This window comes from Heptranchias perlo, chromosome 31, assembly GCF_035084215.1.
Source record: "Heptranchias perlo isolate sHepPer1 chromosome 31, sHepPer1.hap1, whole genome shotgun sequence".
In the NCBI taxonomy this organism is placed as follows: domain Eukaryota; kingdom Metazoa; phylum Chordata; class Chondrichthyes; order Hexanchiformes; family Hexanchidae; genus Heptranchias; species Heptranchias perlo.
The window spans coordinates 28,917,888-28,936,322 of NC_090355.1; the positions used below are offsets into that span (position 1 = coordinate 28,917,888).

The window sequence follows — 18,435 nt, forward strand, 5'->3', positions numbered from 1 at the left end:
TTTCTTCAATAAACAATTTTCTACAAATGTAGAATGATCAGTCACTTGCATTATTTAGAAGGAAGTGGTGGTTTATAAGAACATAAGAAATAAGAGCAGGAGTAGGTCATACGGCCCCTCGAGCCTAGTCCACCATTCATTAAGATCATGGCTGATCTTCTACCTCAACTCCACCTTCCCGCCCATTACAAATAAACAATTGAGTGGAGCTGGGCTGCCACTTAAAATGTGGGATACACAAACATATGACACTTCAATACAGGAATCAAAGTGCAGCAATCACATTCTTACTGCCCTTTCCCCCACCCCAAGACAGGCTTTCCTCTGTAAATGGCAAATAATTAAAACGTTTGACAGTTTAATTACTAAGCTCTAATGTGGATCAATTAAAGCAGAAAACTTGATAGGAGAAAAGCTAAGAATACTGGCAATTGAAAGTACACCACCCAGAAAGAGAGCTTAAAAATGGTATAGAAATATTCCCACTTTGATGCTCAGAACACAATCCACCACCTTGTCTCTTCCGGTCACTTGTCATTATTCTAACCAGGATCACCATCATTCCTGGTCTTGGATCTATTCCTGATGACAATGCCCAGGAATGAATACTTCAGAGGTACAGGTCCATAGGATCACTGGAGGAACCAGGAAAGATACTATTCTTCAATCAGTGTAAGGCCAGCCAGCTAAAGACAGCCCTCCTAATAAATCACCAGAGCAGAGATTTAACTTGGCAGGTCTCAGGCAGGCTTCTTCTGATTTTAATAAAGGACTTGAGCACTTTTAATGTCATTTAGTATTGCAAACTCCATTTAATTGAATATATGACTGCTGAATAAAGCATAAATGTTAAGATACCAACTGAGGGATAGTGTGAATTCCCCAGTTCTTCCTGAGCACAGACAAGCCGAAAAGAATCTTAAATTAAGCTTCAGCGGTGACAGCACAAAACCATTGCACAATGCTAACCAATTTTACTCAGTCTTGTTAAAAAGAAAGTTGAAAATTATTATGCATGAGATGGAAGACAAGGCTGTAATAACCCGCCAGTGTAAAGCTTTAACAGTTTTTGGACATTCATGCATTGGTATGAAGCTTTGCAATAAGCCCTGATTCTTGTTCTGCTGTTCTAAACCAACTTACACTCAAGCTAGCTGCTAATGTGCAGATACCTAATGCTTTGGTATAAGCCACATCCAGAATTTTGAAGACCTCAAAAGCATTCCTTACCACCTTAATTTCAAGGTCACACGAATGCAGGAAAGGCTGGGCTTCTTGGCTTGAAGCTGGGAGAGTGCAAGAGCGCTCTAGCCCATTCAGTACATGACCAGGAAGTGGCGTGTTACTGCTGGGAGCAAAAAAGGAAAACATTTGGTTCCACAGTATCAGTATGCCACATTGCAGCAAGCAAAATCACCTACAATAACCTACTAATTTTTAAAAATGGAGACTACAAGGCAGTAAATAGATTGTTGAGACAACATAAACAAAAAGAGCGAAGCTCTTAGGGTTTATAGCTGTCACCAAAACAGAGATCAGATTACATCCTTATAACCACTCATGGCCTTTTGTGATTTGTCATAATAATATACTCATGGCATTTACAGGGAAAGCTTTTTCCTTCTCTCTGCTGAAGGTGATGACTTCTTGCTAGGGCACAGCTCCACTGGCACCTCCAGTACCTTGTCTAGGAGCAATTATTCAAAGAACCCAGAAGACAATGCAGATCACTGATTCTGGCCTAAAAAATGTCCATACATGCATACTTCCAGCAGTGACCAGTGCTAAGCAAGTAAGATTTGGAGGTCTGGCTGCACCTCCTCCTTAACCCAAGATACTGATGCTAACTTATTGGATAAATACACCAAGCCATTGGGAAAGCTTAGGATGGGTATTCGTTAAATGTCATAATACATACTGCACAGCTTATGGGGAGAAGCTTTGAATTTTTTTGTTTGTTTCAGCTGGTCACTGACATTTATCCAGCCAATAGTCAAGGCACTCCAGGTAATGTGATAGGATATCCACACCAAAGGAGCTGTGATTGTGATGTGATCCTTTTAAGAACAGTTGAAGGGAAATAACATCAGTATATATATGGCTGTAAGCTCCTGAAGGAGTTTGGATGGAATTATAAAAACCACTAGAACTATTTGTAGCCACCATCTGAATCCCAAAAGCAGATTATAGCCCTGATGTCACTCGTATATCTATTGCTCGCAATATTCTAGGAAGGTCACGAGGTAGATTTATTGTCTTGATCCGGTAAGTACAAAGCAAATATTGGAGCTAATTCTTCCCCTACTACAGGACATCTGTGCACCACAGCTGCAAGGGTGCAATTCTTTAGCTTGTTAAGTGAACTGGATTCTGAATCTGCTTAGTCTAAAAGGTTTTATTTTGTCATCCGCATGAATGAGATCTGACTTTTTCCCCAGAGGACTGCATGTCGCATTAGAACCCCGCACTTCCTTCTTGGAGACCTGGTTTTGAGCCTCTCTCATTGGGTAAAAGGATGCTATGCAAAGAGTTTGAGCAGTACACACCTGGCCACATCTTAGTGACTGCCTCTACATTGACAAACTCATGCAATTACTTCACAACTGTGCTCCAAAAAAAGTTTAGAAAACCACCATCACTTAGCCATTAGAGAGATTAAAACGGGATTAAATTATTTTTTATAATTTACTTTGTAAAACTGAAGTTTATCAATACTTCTTGTCTTAAACCATTTAACTAGCACAGCATTCAAGGGTCCACTAAAGGCAAGAACATCTGAGTTTATTTTGATCGGTTGGGTGCCTGATGTGTGCAGAAATGCCATCACCAAGCTTAACATTCTCCTCACCAAGTTACAGCAAAATTCAGACAGATTCTTTGCCCAAAATGGAGTGTACACTCACCCTGTAGGGACGTACCCACTGGCTTGTGTCCAAAGGCGCTAGTTGCAGGTTGACAAGGCCAAGAGATACCAACTAAGCATAGGGGTACTGCTGAAGCTGTTCTAGCTACCTTGCAGCTTAACAGAATGCAGCACTGTAAGCTTCCCAATGCTAGTGCATCTATGACCAGCCTACCCATTAGGGTCTGGCACACAGTTAGTACAACATAAAGTCACTAGAAGTACTTGTGACTTATGCCAACCATGTCACGAGTGAGTCTCCACATTGAATTACATTAAAACAGTACTGGTTTGTATTGTGCCCTGTATTCTGCAGCATGGCAGTTGGGAATACCATATGTGTTATACTTTTTGAGTGGTGGGTTCTGTCTCCCAATTCCACGACCCATTGATTACACTAGGGAACACCAAGGAAGAAAAAGCCCGCCATCAGAAGAGCAAAAGGATAAAGAACCATCCATCCCGATGTAGCTTTCAAACTGTTGCTGCTAAATACATGTGGTGTAGGCCTAATGACTGCAAAGCTGAAGTGGCTTTATGATCTGAATTCCACCCCTGAAAAATATGTTCCAATGTTTCAACTCAATTATATTAGAGAAGTTCAAGGTTTGGTCAATGTTGAGTTTGCTGGAGTCAGCTAAGGTGCCACAACAGCAAGGGGATCCAGCACTTGCTAACTGCCCAGTGATCCCTACTGGAAAGTCTGGGAATGTGGACATCAGTAATGACTGAATTGGACACAGAGGTGCCTTACAGTGGAATAACCTGCCAAAACTCAGTGTCTAGGCTCACACGTAAACTTTGGTAACTTGGGTGAGGTACTGCAGAATGCCCAGAACCTAAGAAACTGTACCCTGTTTTGCATCAGCACCATCAGGAAAGGAAGGTGAGGGGAAATAGAAAAAGAGATTATACACATATATCTCACACCTAAGCATGCAAAAAAAATTAGTGGTAGACATTCTAGCTGCACTGATGCGGAGTAGAAACAGTGTGGAGGTAGAATGCTAGCTGATGCCTGACCACTATTCCAGAGCCAAGTTCCAAATTAAAGTTGCATGACCCATACTTGTATCAGACTATAGATAGAAAGCATGTCAATATAATTGCCAAAAACAAGTTTAAAATATAATTATGCTGCAGCAGTTACATACAAGGTCAAGTAATGATTGCATTAAAAGAATGTAACCTTTATTTGAACACTAACTTCATAACATGTACTGTAATTATTTAACATATGGGTCCCTTTTAAGCAAACATTGTTTAGATACACAGGGAAATGTAACTTTCTCAATTTTGGATCTGCCAAAAAGGTCTCAAGTAGAAAAATACAACTCTGGAATCTACAAACCCGAGTGTATTCCAATATCCAAGTCACAAAATGTGGAATATGTTGGTACAAGTACGTGGTAGTCCAATGCAGCTCCACGTACCACTGAAAATACCCCCAAAACAGCAGTACTGTAAACTATTTTTTAGTAAAGCATATGGGGAGGGGGAGAATTTTCAGTTTCACACTTTGTGGACAATACCTAGATGCATTATAGAGACCATGTTAAATTTGGTCCGAAGAGAGCATTTTGAGATATACAATACTACAGCAAACTACTAGTAATTACAGGCCCATTACAAGTAGTATATGCAATTTAAGGTCATGAATTAAGATAAACAACATTCTGGCACATTAGTTCCATTAATACAAGTTTTCCTATATTTTTTTTACTATCAATACACCTAGACAACACTGAAAAGGCAATGATACACTAGTAAGCACTGGAGCTACATGAACTGAAACTCAAACTGTTTACTTTAAAATATTGCTCTTGGTTTGGCTAATGAAGCAAAATTAAAATTACACTGTTCAAGGTCTCTGCCAAGTCTAGCTCTGAACCATAAACCAGTTCCATTACACACCAGTAACAAAGCCAAACTGGACCAACCCAAACCCTGCCCCCCTTCCCAAGCATATATTAAGAGCATCCCACTAGTGAACGTCATTAGTAAGGGCATTCGTGTATTGTGAAACATTAAACATGCAAAACCAACTCAGTCATCACCGTACATATGTCCCCCAACAGGAGCAAAATGACCCTCTAATTTGACAACTTGTGTGTACTGTAGTGCTACAATGTATATCCGAGTACACTAAACAGCAATGAAATGACACTTAAAAAAAACAATGGATATTATGAAAGTGATTAAAAGGCAATGATTCTCATCAGGGTGGGGGATGGTCAGATGACATTAGAAACATTTAAATTTGATTATAACCTTTCCTGAGCCCAAGGAAATTAGAGCTTTTGATTACTCCAAAATATGTATTTGGTGAGTTAGAGCAAGGCTTTGGGGTCTTATTCAGTTTTCTTTTGCTGCAGTGACTGATGACTTACATGCTCCATATACTTGACTTGCAGCTACTGCACAACTATGAAATAAGCACTGCAAGTTTAAAATCAAGTGATCAACACCAGGTACCATGGAAGCAATACAGTCCATATAGGTTCTCAATGGAATGGATACCAGGGAACCATCACGTGGCACAGTCAGGCAACATGCTAAAGATCAGGTGGCAAACTCATACATCAGAACTTCAAGACAGTAGCTAATACACTGCAGTCAGTTGTTGATTTTAAGACTGGATCTTGTATATAGCTTACGATGATCCTTCCTGTGGAAGTGATGCAACAGCAGAGGATAAATGGTATTGTGTGACGCCATAAACCTTGAGCGCTTAAGTCTTGAGGCACAAAGTATTATTCCTTTTTTGTTAGCAAATAGGCAACAAGACTGTACAAGTTATTAAAAAATAGAAATACCAGACTCAAAGCTGTGGTCTAATCTCAAAATTCAATAGCGATCACTCAGATGAACCGGTGAGAATAGACATCACCTTCAAATTCACGTCTAAAACGATTTTTCTTTAAAAGCGTGGCTATCTAAAGCCAATATCAAGAGATTCAGGCAAGGTCTTATGTACTTGTATGAAACACAAAACTGCAACCACTCCCAAGTATTTACTGTTAATTAATTGCACAACATTGAATAATTGATCAACTGTTGCATATCCACGAATATCTGGACCTTCGCCTCCAAGGGGTCCTCAATGGGATCCTGGGGATCCCTTTAGGTCATCAGGTTTCTGTTCATGTCACCAGATTTCTGTGGTTTTCTTTATTTGACAATTTCTTGGTATGTTACGTCTACTGCTGCATATACTAATATGATAGCATTGTTTTTCTTTGGGTATCTGAAACTTTCATTCAAAATTTAGGACAGGGATTCCAGAAGGGTGTCAATGAGGTGTCCACAGCTTTAACATGTTTCAAGAATCACAGAAGGGTTACAGCACAGGAAGCAGCCATTTGGCCCATCGAGTCCGTGCCGGCTCTTTGTAAGAGCAATCCAGTTAGTCCCATTCCCCCGTAGCCCTGCAAACTTTTTCCCTTCAAGTATTTATCCAATTCCTTTTTGAAAGCCATGATTGAATCTTCTTCCACCACCCTTTCAGGCAGCACATTCCAGATCATAACTACTCACTGCGTAAAAAAGTTTTTCCTCATATCGCCTTTGGTTCTTTTGCCAATCATCTTAAATCTGTGTCCTCTGGTTCTCGACCCTTCCCGCCAATGGGAACAGTTTCTCTTTATTTACTTTATCTAAACCCTTCATGATTTTGAACACTTCTATCAAATCTTCTCTCAACCTTCTCTGCTCTAAGGAGAACCCCAGCTTCTCCAATCTATCCACGTAAATGAAGTCCCTCATCCCTGGAATCATTCTAGTAAATCTTTTCTGCACCCTCTCTAAGACCTTCACATCCTTCCCAAAGTGTGGTGGCCAGAATTGGACAATACTCCAGCTATGGCCGAACCAGTGTTTATAAAGGATCAACATAACCTCCTTGCTTTTGTACTCTATGCCTCTATTTATAAAGCCCAGGATCCCGTATGCTTTTTTAACCGCTTTCACAACCTGACCTGCCACTCCTCGTTCTTCCTGTCAAAATGTATCACTTTGCAATTCTCTGCATTTAATTTCATCTGCCATGGGTCTGCCCATTCCACCAGCTAGTCTATGTTCTCTTGAAGTCTATTACTTTCCTCCTCGCTCTTTACTACACTTGCAAGTTTTGCGTCATCTGCAAATTTTGAAATTGTGCCCTGGACACCCAAGTCCAAGTCATTAATATATATGAAAAAAAAGCAGTGGTCCTAGTACCGACTCCTAGGGAACACCACTGTATACCTTCCTCCAGTCCGAAAATCAACCATTCACCACTACTCTGTCACTTAGCCACTTTCGTATCCATGCTGCCACTGCCCCTTATATTCCATGAGCTTCAATTTTGCTGACAAGCCTATTATGTGACACTTTATCAAATGCCTTTTGAAAGTCCATATACACATCAACCGCATTGCCCTCATCAACCCTCTGTTACCTCATCAAAAAACTCAATCAAGCTAGTCAAACACAAAGTCCCATAATTTTTTTTTAGAAATCTTTCACCCCAACAATTTATAATCCTTTTAAAACAGCAGAAAATACAGTACAAAGCCACTGTGGCTTGGCATAAATTGAGAAATTTGCCTCCACTGCTGGATTTCTAGGAATGGTGCGGTGGTTTTAAGTTTCCCTGCTACAGAGAAATCAAACCCATCTTATATTAAGGAATTAAATCACAGCTCACCCATATAAAATATTTTAAAACTGAAGACTCCCCATACAAGTGTAATCCTGCCCATTAAGCTGAGATGCTAATTTTAAAAGTAACAGATATGCTAAACTTATATATTATGTGACTCTCCACTCATTTAATGATCTCACAATTAAATTGCATCACAAAATATGGATAAGGAAACCCATTCTGCCCATCTTAGCTTATTCATCTAGAAAACTTAGCTCCCCTCATCATAGCATCCAACTGTCTCACAACTACAAGGCATGTGTCTGTTTGAGTCAATCCAGGAGCCCATCCTAAGTGTTTTTTATGAAGTGTGAAGCACGTCAGTCTTAAATTTGCCTTGCACCAACGTCAAATCCTCAGTGGAATTACTGTGATGCGCAGAATATTAAATTTCCCATTCCCGCCACCTCAAAAACTCAAACCTTCTCTTTCTTACGTAGATAAGATTGAATTTAATAAACTGTCTTCTCCTGGCTTTATGCAGGATTTCTACTGGTGCATAGAACTCTCTACATTGAAATGAGACTCTCCTGGATTGAAATTCAGACAACATTTCAAGAATGTTGCACAGCGTATAAACAAATATACTGCGACTGGGCCATAGATAGAATATCAAGTTCACCAAGATGAAAAAAAAATGTTTTCATCTCAGATACAATGCAGCTCTGCAGTGAAAACTTCATTTTTAAGATATGTATATACATGTATATGTGTGTTTATATGTGTATACGGTTGCAAGTGTTTTATTGTAGAGATAAAGGAGACTGAGGACTAGGACATCTGTAACGTATTGCCAACAGGGCAGGCTTCTATGATAATAAAAGCTCATTTCAACTTTGAAACTGTGTATATATATTAGATTAAAACTCGAAGCAGAATTCTGACAATACTGTGCAGTGGATTTAATGCCCTGGTGTGAAAGGTCGGAGCTTTGGGAGTGTGGCAGGCTCAGGGGGCTGAGACAGCGCTGATCCGGGGGATTTATGCTGGAGTAAAGCTGCGACTCAGTTCTGGAGGGATCCAGGTATCTGCGTGTCTGAAGTCGACCACAGAGAAGACCATAGGCCTCGGGCGCCATGTGTCTTGTCCCCCTCAGAAGCCTGTGAGAGGGAAAGGAGCGGGAGTGAGGGGAGAGGGGAGAGGGGGGGCTGCAAATGGAGGCGGTTCCGGCCCGCGAGAAGAGGCTTCTCCCAAACCGCTGCCTCCACATCCCTCCCGCCGGGTGGAGAGGGAGAAGCGGTGGGTGGTGGTGGTGCGGGGGGGGGGGCGGGGGGCAAGGTCTCTTTTTTTTTTACCTGCCGCGCCCTCTGCAGCGCGTCGGCGAAAGCTTCCACTTTGGGTCCGGGCGAGTGTCCGGCGTTGAGGCCGAGCGCCGCCGTGGTGAGGATGCTGCCATACTCCGCCATTCCCGTCTCTTAGAGAGAGCATACTGGGAAACGGAAGCGGAATCTGCGTCACTACAAATCCGCGCTCGTGCCGCCCGCCTGTCTCGCGAGATCTCGAGCCGCTCCAACACATAGACCCCTTTTGTGATGACGTCATTCCCGTCACCCCATTCATTCCTGCCCTCATTTCCGGGAAACCGCTTTCCCCCCCTCAACATGTATCAATTGTTATCTAGTTTCCTGGGGGTGGGGGTTTAACAAAAATTGTTTGAGAAAGTTATAAGAAGGTTGGAAATAACTATCCAAACAACATGTATCAATTGATATCTAATTTTCTGGGGGGGTTTTTTTTACAATAAAGATTGTTTGAGAAAGTTATAAAAAGGTTGGAAATAACAATCCAAACAACACAAGAAACATAACAACCAAGAATAGAAAACAATTTTTAAAAATCCAAGCAAATGTACCATCGAATGGCAGTCATTTTAAAGAGTAATACTACAAACATCACATTTACCCAGAAAGAAATCATGGGCTCTGCAGCCTGGAAACTACGACTATCTGAAAAGATGACCGAGGTGTCATCTTACCTGAGCCTGAATACTATCTTTCTGTCTTTGTTCACCTAATTATCACCGTTAATCATATTATACGATTCTGCTGCAAGTGGTGGTCCACATGGATGCCCAATTTTGAGCTGCTAGATCTGATCTTAATCTATTCCACTTAGCACAGTGGTAATGTTACACGACATGGTGGAGGGTGTACTCAGTGTACACTTGGTCTCCACCAGGATTGTGTGGTGGTCACTCCTACCAATACCGCCATGGAAGATGGGTCTGCGACAGGTAGATTGGTGAGGACAAGGTCAAGTAGCTTATTCCCTCATGTTGGTTCTCTCGCCACCTGCTACAAGCCCAGTCTGGCAGCTATGCCCTTCAGGACTCAGCTCACTCAGCGGTGTTACACTTGGTGATGGATAGTGAAATCCCCCACCCAGTGTATATTCTGTGCACTTGCAACTCCAAGTTGAGGGAGGGTGGGAGGTGATAATCAACAGGAGGCTTCCTTGTCCATGTTTGACCTGAAACCATGAGACTTCATGGAGTCTGGGGTCAATGTTGAGGACACCTAGGGCCACTCTCACCCAACTGTATCCCACTTTGCCAGTGGGACAAGACATACCTATGGATGGTGATAGAGGAGTTTGGAACATTGGCTGATAGGTATGATTCTGTGAGTATGACTATGTCAGTCTGTTGATTCACTAGTTTGCAGGACAGCTCTCCCAACTTTGGCACCAGTCCCCAGATGTTAGTGAGGATGATTTTCCAGGGTCAACGAGGCTGGATGCACCTTCGTCATTTCTTAATTTGATGCCCAGGTTACAGCCGAGTGGCAGGTTTCCTTCCCCATTAGTGAACCAGATGGGTGAGCACAGGATCAGTCTCAGTTTGTAATGACACCAATGGTTGAATAGTTTGCTACAACACACTGGCTAAACCCACACATGAAGAACAGCCACTTGAGTGAGATATCAAAGGGCTGTTAGTGCCCATGGAACTGAACTTCAGCACCTTCTTCAGGAGAGAATGGGAAAAATGGGAAATAAGTACAATTTTCTCCTCTCTTCCTGAAGGTGTTGTCTTATAGTGGAGTGTAGTCCCACAACCCTCCAGTACTTGACCCAGTTCTCCATTCTTCATTTGTCAGTCCAGTTGATATGTTTTACAACAACTTGCATTTATATAGCAAAAGAGATATTAGGACGGGTGACTAAAACCTTGGTCAAAAGAGGTAGGCTTTAAGGAGTGTTTTGAAAGAAAAGGGAGAGGTGGAAAAGTTTAGGGAGTGAATTTCAGGTCTTAGGGCCTAGACGGTTGAAGGCGCGGCCGCCAATGGAGGGGCGAAGAAAGTGGGGGATGCACAAGAGGCCAGAGTTGGAGGAACACAGAGTTCTCAGAGGGTTACAGGACTGCGGGAGGTTACAGGGATAGGGAAGGGTTTGAACACGAGGTTGAGAATTTTAAAATCGAGGTGTTGCCGGATCGGGAGCTGATATAGGTCAGTGAGCAAAGGGGTGATGGGTGAACTGGACTTGTTGTGAGTTAGGATACAGACAGCAGAGTTTTGGATGAGCGCAAGTTTATGAAGGTAACAAAAACATGGATGAGGGTTCTGGCAGCAGATGGGCTGAGGCAGTGGTGGAGACGGGCGATGTTACGGAGGTGGAAGTAGGCGGTCTTGGTGATGGAGCGGATATGTGGTTGGAAGCTCAGCTCAGGGTCAAATAGAACACCGAGGTTTCAAACGGTCTGGTTCAGCCTCAGACAGTGGCCAGGGAGAGGGATGGAATCAGTGGCTAAGGAACGGAGTTTGTGGTGGGGGCCGAAGCCAATGGCTTTGGTCTTCCCAATGTTTAATTGGAGGAAATTTCGGCTCATCCAGGACTGGATGTCAGACATGCAGCCTGACAACACAGAGGCAGTGGAGGGGTCAGGTGAGGTGGTGGTGAGGTAGCGCTGGGTGTCGTCAGCATACGCATGGAATCTGATGTCACCAGATGTCTTTGGATGATGTTGCCGAGGAGCAGCATTTAGATAAGAAATAGGAGGGGCCAAGGATTTAGACTACTATTCGACCGTGGTGGGAGAAGCATTTAAGCCAAGCTGATTCTGTTCTAATGTTGACATATATGCCAGGCCACATGTTATTGATCAATAGCGAGAACACGAGTTGCTTGTTCCTTCCCTAACCCCGAGGGGACTAAGGCCAATTGTAGCACCAAGATCCTCACTCACCCAAATGATTCCGGCAGTGTGAAGGATCTTAAAATCAATACATGCAATCATTAGCTCAGGGTGCTTCTAATGTGTGTACATTCAGTTCTTCATAACATTGGACATAGTCTCTCCACACCACATAAACCCCTCCCCATAACACTATGGGGTAGATTTTCAACTTGCTGCCCAGGGTGTTAAACTGGTGCTGTGAATCGACTGCCTCTTATAGAAACCACCCAATGCTCATTTCAAATCGGGCGTAACCAATAGCGGGCGGCCAATCTGTAACGCCAATCAGCAACGTCTGTCTATTGCCAATCAGCATGCCAGTCTGACGTCAGTCTAACACCAGTCTAACACCAATCTGCAACACCAGTCTATTGCCAGTCTAACACTAGTCCACAACACCGTCTAACGCCAGTCTAATGCCAGTCTAACACTAGTCCACAACACCGTCTAACGCCAGTCTAATGCCAGTCTAACACTAGTCCATAACACCAGTCTAATGCCAGTCTAATGCCAGTCTAACACTAGTCCACAACACCAGTCTAACGCCAGTCCAATGCCAGTCTAATGCCAGTCTAACACTAGTCCACAACACCAGTCTAACGCCAGTCCAATGCCAGTCTAACACTAGTCCACAACACCAGTCTAACACCAGTCTAATGCCAGTCTAACACTAGTCCACAACACCAGTCTAACGCCAGTCCAATGCCAGTCTAACACTAGTCCACAACACCAGTCTAACGCCAGTCCAATGCCAGTCTAACACTAGTCCACAACACCAGTCTAACGCCAGTCTAATGCCAGTCTAACACTAGTCCACAACACCAGTCTAATGCCAGTCTAACACTAGTCCACAACACCAGTCTAACGCCAGTCCAATGCCAGTCTAACACTAGTCCACAACATCAGTCTAATGCCAGTCTAACACTAGTCCACAACACCAGTCTAACGCCAGTCTAATGCCAGTCTAATGCCAGTCTAATGCCAGTCCAATGCCAGTCTAACACTAGTCCACAACACCAGTCTAACGCCAGTCTAATGCCAGTCTAACACTAGTCCACAACACCAGTCTAATGCCAGTCTATTGCTAGTCTAACGCCAATCGCAACACCAGTATAATGTTAGTTTAATGTCAAACATCAGTCTAACGCCAGACTAATGCCAGTCTAACGCCGGTCTATCACTAGTCTAACGCCAGTCTAATGCCAATCCGCAACACCAGTCTAACTCCAGTCTATCACTAATCTTTTTTTTTATTCGTTCACGGGATGTGGGCGTCGCTGGCGAGGTCAGCATTTATTGCCCATCCCTAATTGCCCTTGAGAAGGTGGTGGTGAGCCGCCTTCTTGAACCGCTGCAGTCCGTGTGGTGACGGTTCTCCCACAGTGCTGTTAGGAAGGGAGTTCCAGGATTTTGACCCAGTGACGATGAAGGAACGGCGATATATTTCCAAGTCGGGATGGTGTGTGACTTGGAGGGGAACGTGCAGGTGGTGTTGTTCCCATGTACCTGCTGCAAGTTGAACATCCATCCTGATGAGTACAACCTGTTTTTTTTTAAATACAAAAATATGAGAAAATAATTTAAAAGGGTGCTAAATAAACTTGTCGTATTTCTCTTTCATGGTAGATTTTTGAAGGGTGATGATGAATCTTCCTCTTTAAAAAGATATTTAATAACGCCGTTCACAAGCCTGCCAAATCTTGTTTATTTCCAGTGACAGCTACTGTTTGTATGAAAAAGTAACCTTTCTAGGAGTTAACACTGGTAAAAATAAAGCTCTGTTTCCATTCACTTCACTGGGTTTGGAGCTCCTATCACACTTTCCATCTCACTGTTGCCAACACTCCAACCTTGGCAATACTAAAATTAACCAATTTTCAATGACAATAACTCCCCAAATTATCATTAAATTCCCACTGTTTTGATGAGGGAGGGTGACCTATCACCTAACTATGTAATTATATCAAAGTTTTGAGAACTTCTGATACAATCTGGACATCGTGGTTCATCGGGATAATTTTCCAGCTTTGTGCTCCCGACGGGAAACCTCCGTATCCAGCTGCCCAAATCGGAAATCGGGATGCGGTCTCTTATCTGGACCAGTTTGAAGAAACTGCCAACATTGGTTAAGCTTCCCAAAGGAAGCAGTCACCGAACTCTGTATATCCCAATGCCGCCAGACATGGAGACCGTTGCTGTACAGGTTCAGCTGGCAGTGGCTGTCGAGGCTACAGCTTTGAAGTTTTATCCAGACAAGTGCGGGAGATCTCTGTCACGTCTCCCCACCTTCAGTCCACATGTGCACGCAGCAGGTAAGAGGTGGCAATGTTTGCCCGGACCAGGGATTCCATCGCACTTGCCATGGAAAGCAGCCAGCAGCAAGAAAGAGCCCTGCACTTCTACCACGTGACAGGATGCCCACGGGCGCAGAGCGTAATTACTGCACTCACAGAATCATTGAATGATACAGCACAGAAGGAGGCCATTCAGCCCATCGTGCCTGTGCCGGCTCTTTGATAGAGCTATCCAATTAGTACAACTCGCCTGCTCTTTCCCCATAGCCCTGCAAATTTTTCCCCTTCGAGGATTTATCAGAGCTGCTGATGTAGGAAGTCCCACCCCTTTGACCTCAGGTATGTTGTGTGGAACGCCAGTATAGTACTGGGCTCGGTCAGCCTCAGGCATGGCCAGCGCTCAATGCAATTGTTGGTCCCATCTCAATCAGGGTGAGCTGAAAAAGCTATCGATCATATTGTAGATGTTTTTTTCTTTCCCTCCAATGTTCCCTGCCTCTCCCCGAAGCCATGCAAGGGTTTGCTTCCACAAGCACTAGTGGTTCTCCTCTAGCCTGGCCAGGCGACCGTTCTTCATGTGTAAGCCTAGGTGGTGAGTATTGGTAGGCTGATCAACTGTGGGAGCATCACACGCCCAATCCCGTGTTCACCTGACACCACACGTGCAAGGTTTCGATACCGGACCCGGACTAGAGGCTGGATTGGACTCAGCGGTGATGCCCTCGTGGTCAAATAGCTCACTGGCCCTCACTCTGGCTAATTGGGTGGAGGTTTTTGAAAAGTGGTCAACAACTCTGGAGCAGTGCCCGGTGCTTATAACGTTGGAGAGGAGGGAAGAAAAGCGAAAGGTGGGAGGGGGGGAAAATCTTTTTTTAAAATAATTTTAAATAAAGGGTTGCAGTAACCAGCATTTACATCCTCGATGAGCACAGTTTCACCCTCCAACCTCTTTTGGAAAGTATTTTTGTCTCATGTCTTCTGCTGTTCGAACTGTTTGTCATGCAATCACTTCCCGACATTTTTTTGGCTGCAGGAAATATGTTGATTGACTTGTAATTGGAAAGTACTTAGTCTCACTGACATGCTCAGCGAGCACTGGGAGGACAGACTACACCCAGCGAGGCCATACCTACTGAAATCCTATCCCTGAAACCAGTCCCACCTCTGATTCCTTCCATTGTCTGATTTCCCAGGTCACTGAGTCCTGCTGCTCCCTAAAGTTTTCCCATTATTTTATCCCATAGGCTCATCACAGGTTCCCAGAGCTACGAATGTCACCGAGCTCTTGTCACGAGCGGGCACGCTCCATTTCATCCACCTGCCTGCCTTTAGCTTCTCCCGGCAGTTTTATGAATGGAGAGATGAGAGTAAAGGCACTGTCCCACCACCACCACTGATTTGCAGGAAAATGTCTTTTCTTTTTAAAACGACCTTTAACAGCACCTAAATGCGTCTGGTTCCAGCCTCATAGACCTCCCCAGTGACCGCCCGCTGTCTCTCAACTAAGTGGTGCGCAGCCTCTAGCTTCTGCTCAGCAATGGGTTGACCATCCTAACCCATATCGTGTCAGCTGCCAAGATGGCGACTGTCCACCCATGGATCCTCACCCAATTGCACAATCCCTCTCTCCGTCTGCTGCCAAAAACCTCATCCATGTCTTCATCACCTTGACAATTGGTCCCTCAAAACTCTTTTCACCAACCTCCTCTTCTCCTCACTCACACCCTTTGCAAACTCCGGCTTATCGGAGTGACACTCTCCAGTCATTCCGACTGGCCACCCTCTACCCATCCTATTCCAAGCTACCATGTGTTAGCTTGGCTCAGTGGTAGCATTCTACCTTCTGAATCAGCAGGTTGTGGCTTCTAGCCCTGCTGCAGGACTTGCGCACATAATCTCCCCTGAGCCTTCTCTGTTCTGGGGAGAGCAATCTCAGCTTCTCCAGTCTCTCCACGTAACTGAAGTCCCTCATCCCTGGCACCATTCTAGTAAGTCTGCTCTGCACCCTGTCCAAGGCTTATCGTTTACCATTATTTTCGTTATCTTCCTCTTTCTCCCCTTCTTTCCTGAGGTGGTGTCTCTTGCCGAGATGTGAGTCCTCTGCTACCACACTCAGTCGCTAATTCTTTATGTGCGGACCTGGATGGTGTCTCAATGGGCTATTCAACTGTAGGAGTCACTGCAGCTGAGCTCCGTTCTGCTCTCAGCTAAAAGTCCGCACACTTTTCAGCGGGGGGGTCCATGGATAGCGATCAGGATTGGGAACTCTGCCTTATTTCCAACGCTCCCTAGCTCAGGGACACTGAGGCCCAACTGTAGCTCACCTACCAACACTTCCCGTGCGATCAATAACCCAGCACAGTCAAAGGGACGTTCGGCCCGGTGTGTCTCCGCATCACAGGGAGTTCCTCCAACGGGCAGATTTTTTTGGGGGGTCCAGCCGGAGCGGACAATAAGAATGAATGTTATAAGGTGCCGAGAAATGGATGGGAAAGGAGAGGGAGGGGGGGCAGCATCCTGGGGTGTAGCGAGAGCTCCGCCCACAGATGTGAAACATTTATTGATTGAGCAGGGGCAGGAACACAGCTTTAGAGCGTGAAACACAGGTTAATGACTTTATTCAAACTGTACTTCAGACAGTAAACAGCCAGAGCAGTGTCATGATCGAGTCCACTCTGTTCTTTTGTTTTAATCCGCTGCCTGGTGTGTGCGTTAATTTAAGCAGCGCGTGAATGAGAACTAAATCGGCAATTCACTAATTAAGACTCTGCTTAAAACCTCCCTCTCTGACCAGGCTTTTGGTCGCCTGTCCTAATGTCTCCTTCTTTGGCTGGGTGTCAATTTTTTGTCTGATTACGCTCCTGTGAAGCGCCTTGGGACGTTTTACTCTGTTAAAGGCGCTATATAAATGCAAGTTATTGTTGTAATTAAAGTTCCCTCTTAACACAGCAGGGTAGTGAGCAAAACACTGCTGCCTTCATTGAAATCAGCTCCGAGGAGCTCGACAGGTGAATATTCGGTCCTGTGTGGAATTGAGCCAATCAGACCTTAATTCCCTCCGGTTAACACATTTGGGGAAAATTCCTTTACGTGCTGTTTTAATGCGATCGCTAATCCATTTATTTTAAAAGAGTTAACAACTGCACTTAAACCAGCACACAAAGGAACTCAGTAACCAGTGCGCTAGCAGAGGGAATGAAACCTCAGCAAGACCCTCAGTCTTGGGTCCAGGCCTGTGTTGAATTGATCTCAGTTTGGGCAGTGTTATAAATACATTTTATTTGTAGACAATTTTCTTCACAAATTATCTCCCCCTTCCCACCTTTCCTGAAGCTGGGAATGGTTCCACAAGTGCCGGGCATTCTCCAGGACATCAGCCGAGTGGCCAGGATACATGTATGGACCGTAACAGTGAGTGTCAGCAGACTATTTGACCACTGGGGACAAGCACATCACAGAGGCTGATTTTGGTCCTGATCCAATATGCACAGACACACACTTTCCAGCAGGGGTCACTGGGTACCGACCAGGAGCCAGGACCCCGGGGGAATTTCCCTCTCCCTCACCCAGGGTACTGAGGCTAACTACACCGCCCCATTGCTGCCCCGGCTCAGGTCAGCTAACTCAGTATAGGAGAGGGACCAGACCTGAGCACTTCCTGGTCTGTACAGCCCACCTAAGACTGGATAAATTCACCAAACCATCGAGGAACTTTAATCCCAGATCAGGGTATTTCTTTTTTTTTCTGCCTAAAAGTGGATTGAGACACTGCCTTCAGGAGACGAAGGGAGAAAAGGGAAGAAGATTGCCTTAAACGTTATGGATCTCAGTGGGCCCCATTACACTGCAGCAGATAAAAGAGAATCAACTCCTAAACACTGATCAAAGCAGTGAGTAGTGAGTGTAGGCTCTGAAACACAAACAGTATTTCTCTTGAGGGGGGATGGGTGTGAGCGCATTTAACATCTGCACATATAAATAAGGTAGGCCGAAGGGCTGAGCGAAAGGTAACCCTATAGTTGCTCTGACCAGCTGTGTGCTATTTAGCTGCAGTAATGTCCAGGTGCCCGTGTAATGCATTCTCCCATGGAGGGATGCCCCGCAGCAATATATCAAACCTTTCCTTTCACAAACTTTAACTCCTTCCTGGCCCCTTTGAGTCTCTTTCAAAGTGTAGACCAGAAGCCTAAAAGGAATTTTCCGGGAAGTGCAAGGTAGGAACTGAGCAATTGTAGCTGGGCTGCCCCATGAGCCACTGTAGGGATACCGATAGGGGTTCGGAAATTTCTAGAAACTGCACGATAATCCGCGTTCTATATTTGGATATTACCCGGTACCCAAAAGGACTGAAATGTCTTTTCGTTTCAACTTTGTGCTG

The 18,435-nt window shown here is 44.4% G+C and overlaps 1 protein-coding gene across 6 annotated transcripts in view; it reads right to left on the bottom strand.

Moving 5' to 3' along the window:
• Positions 1-9,018, bottom strand: part of fubp3 (far upstream element (FUSE) binding protein 3) — a 92,739-nt gene extending 83,721 nt beyond the window's left edge. For all 6 annotated transcript variants that reach the window (XM_067969842.1, XM_067969847.1, XM_067969845.1 and 3 more), the window contains exon 1: positions 8,882-9,018. In XM_067969842.1, the coding sequence (XP_067825943.1) occupies positions 8,882-8,992 (111 nt within the window). In that variant the 5' untranslated portion in view covers positions 8,993-9,018. The remainder of the gene's footprint in view (positions 1-8,881) is intronic.
• Between the last annotated feature and the right edge of the window lie 9,417 nt (positions 9,019-18,435).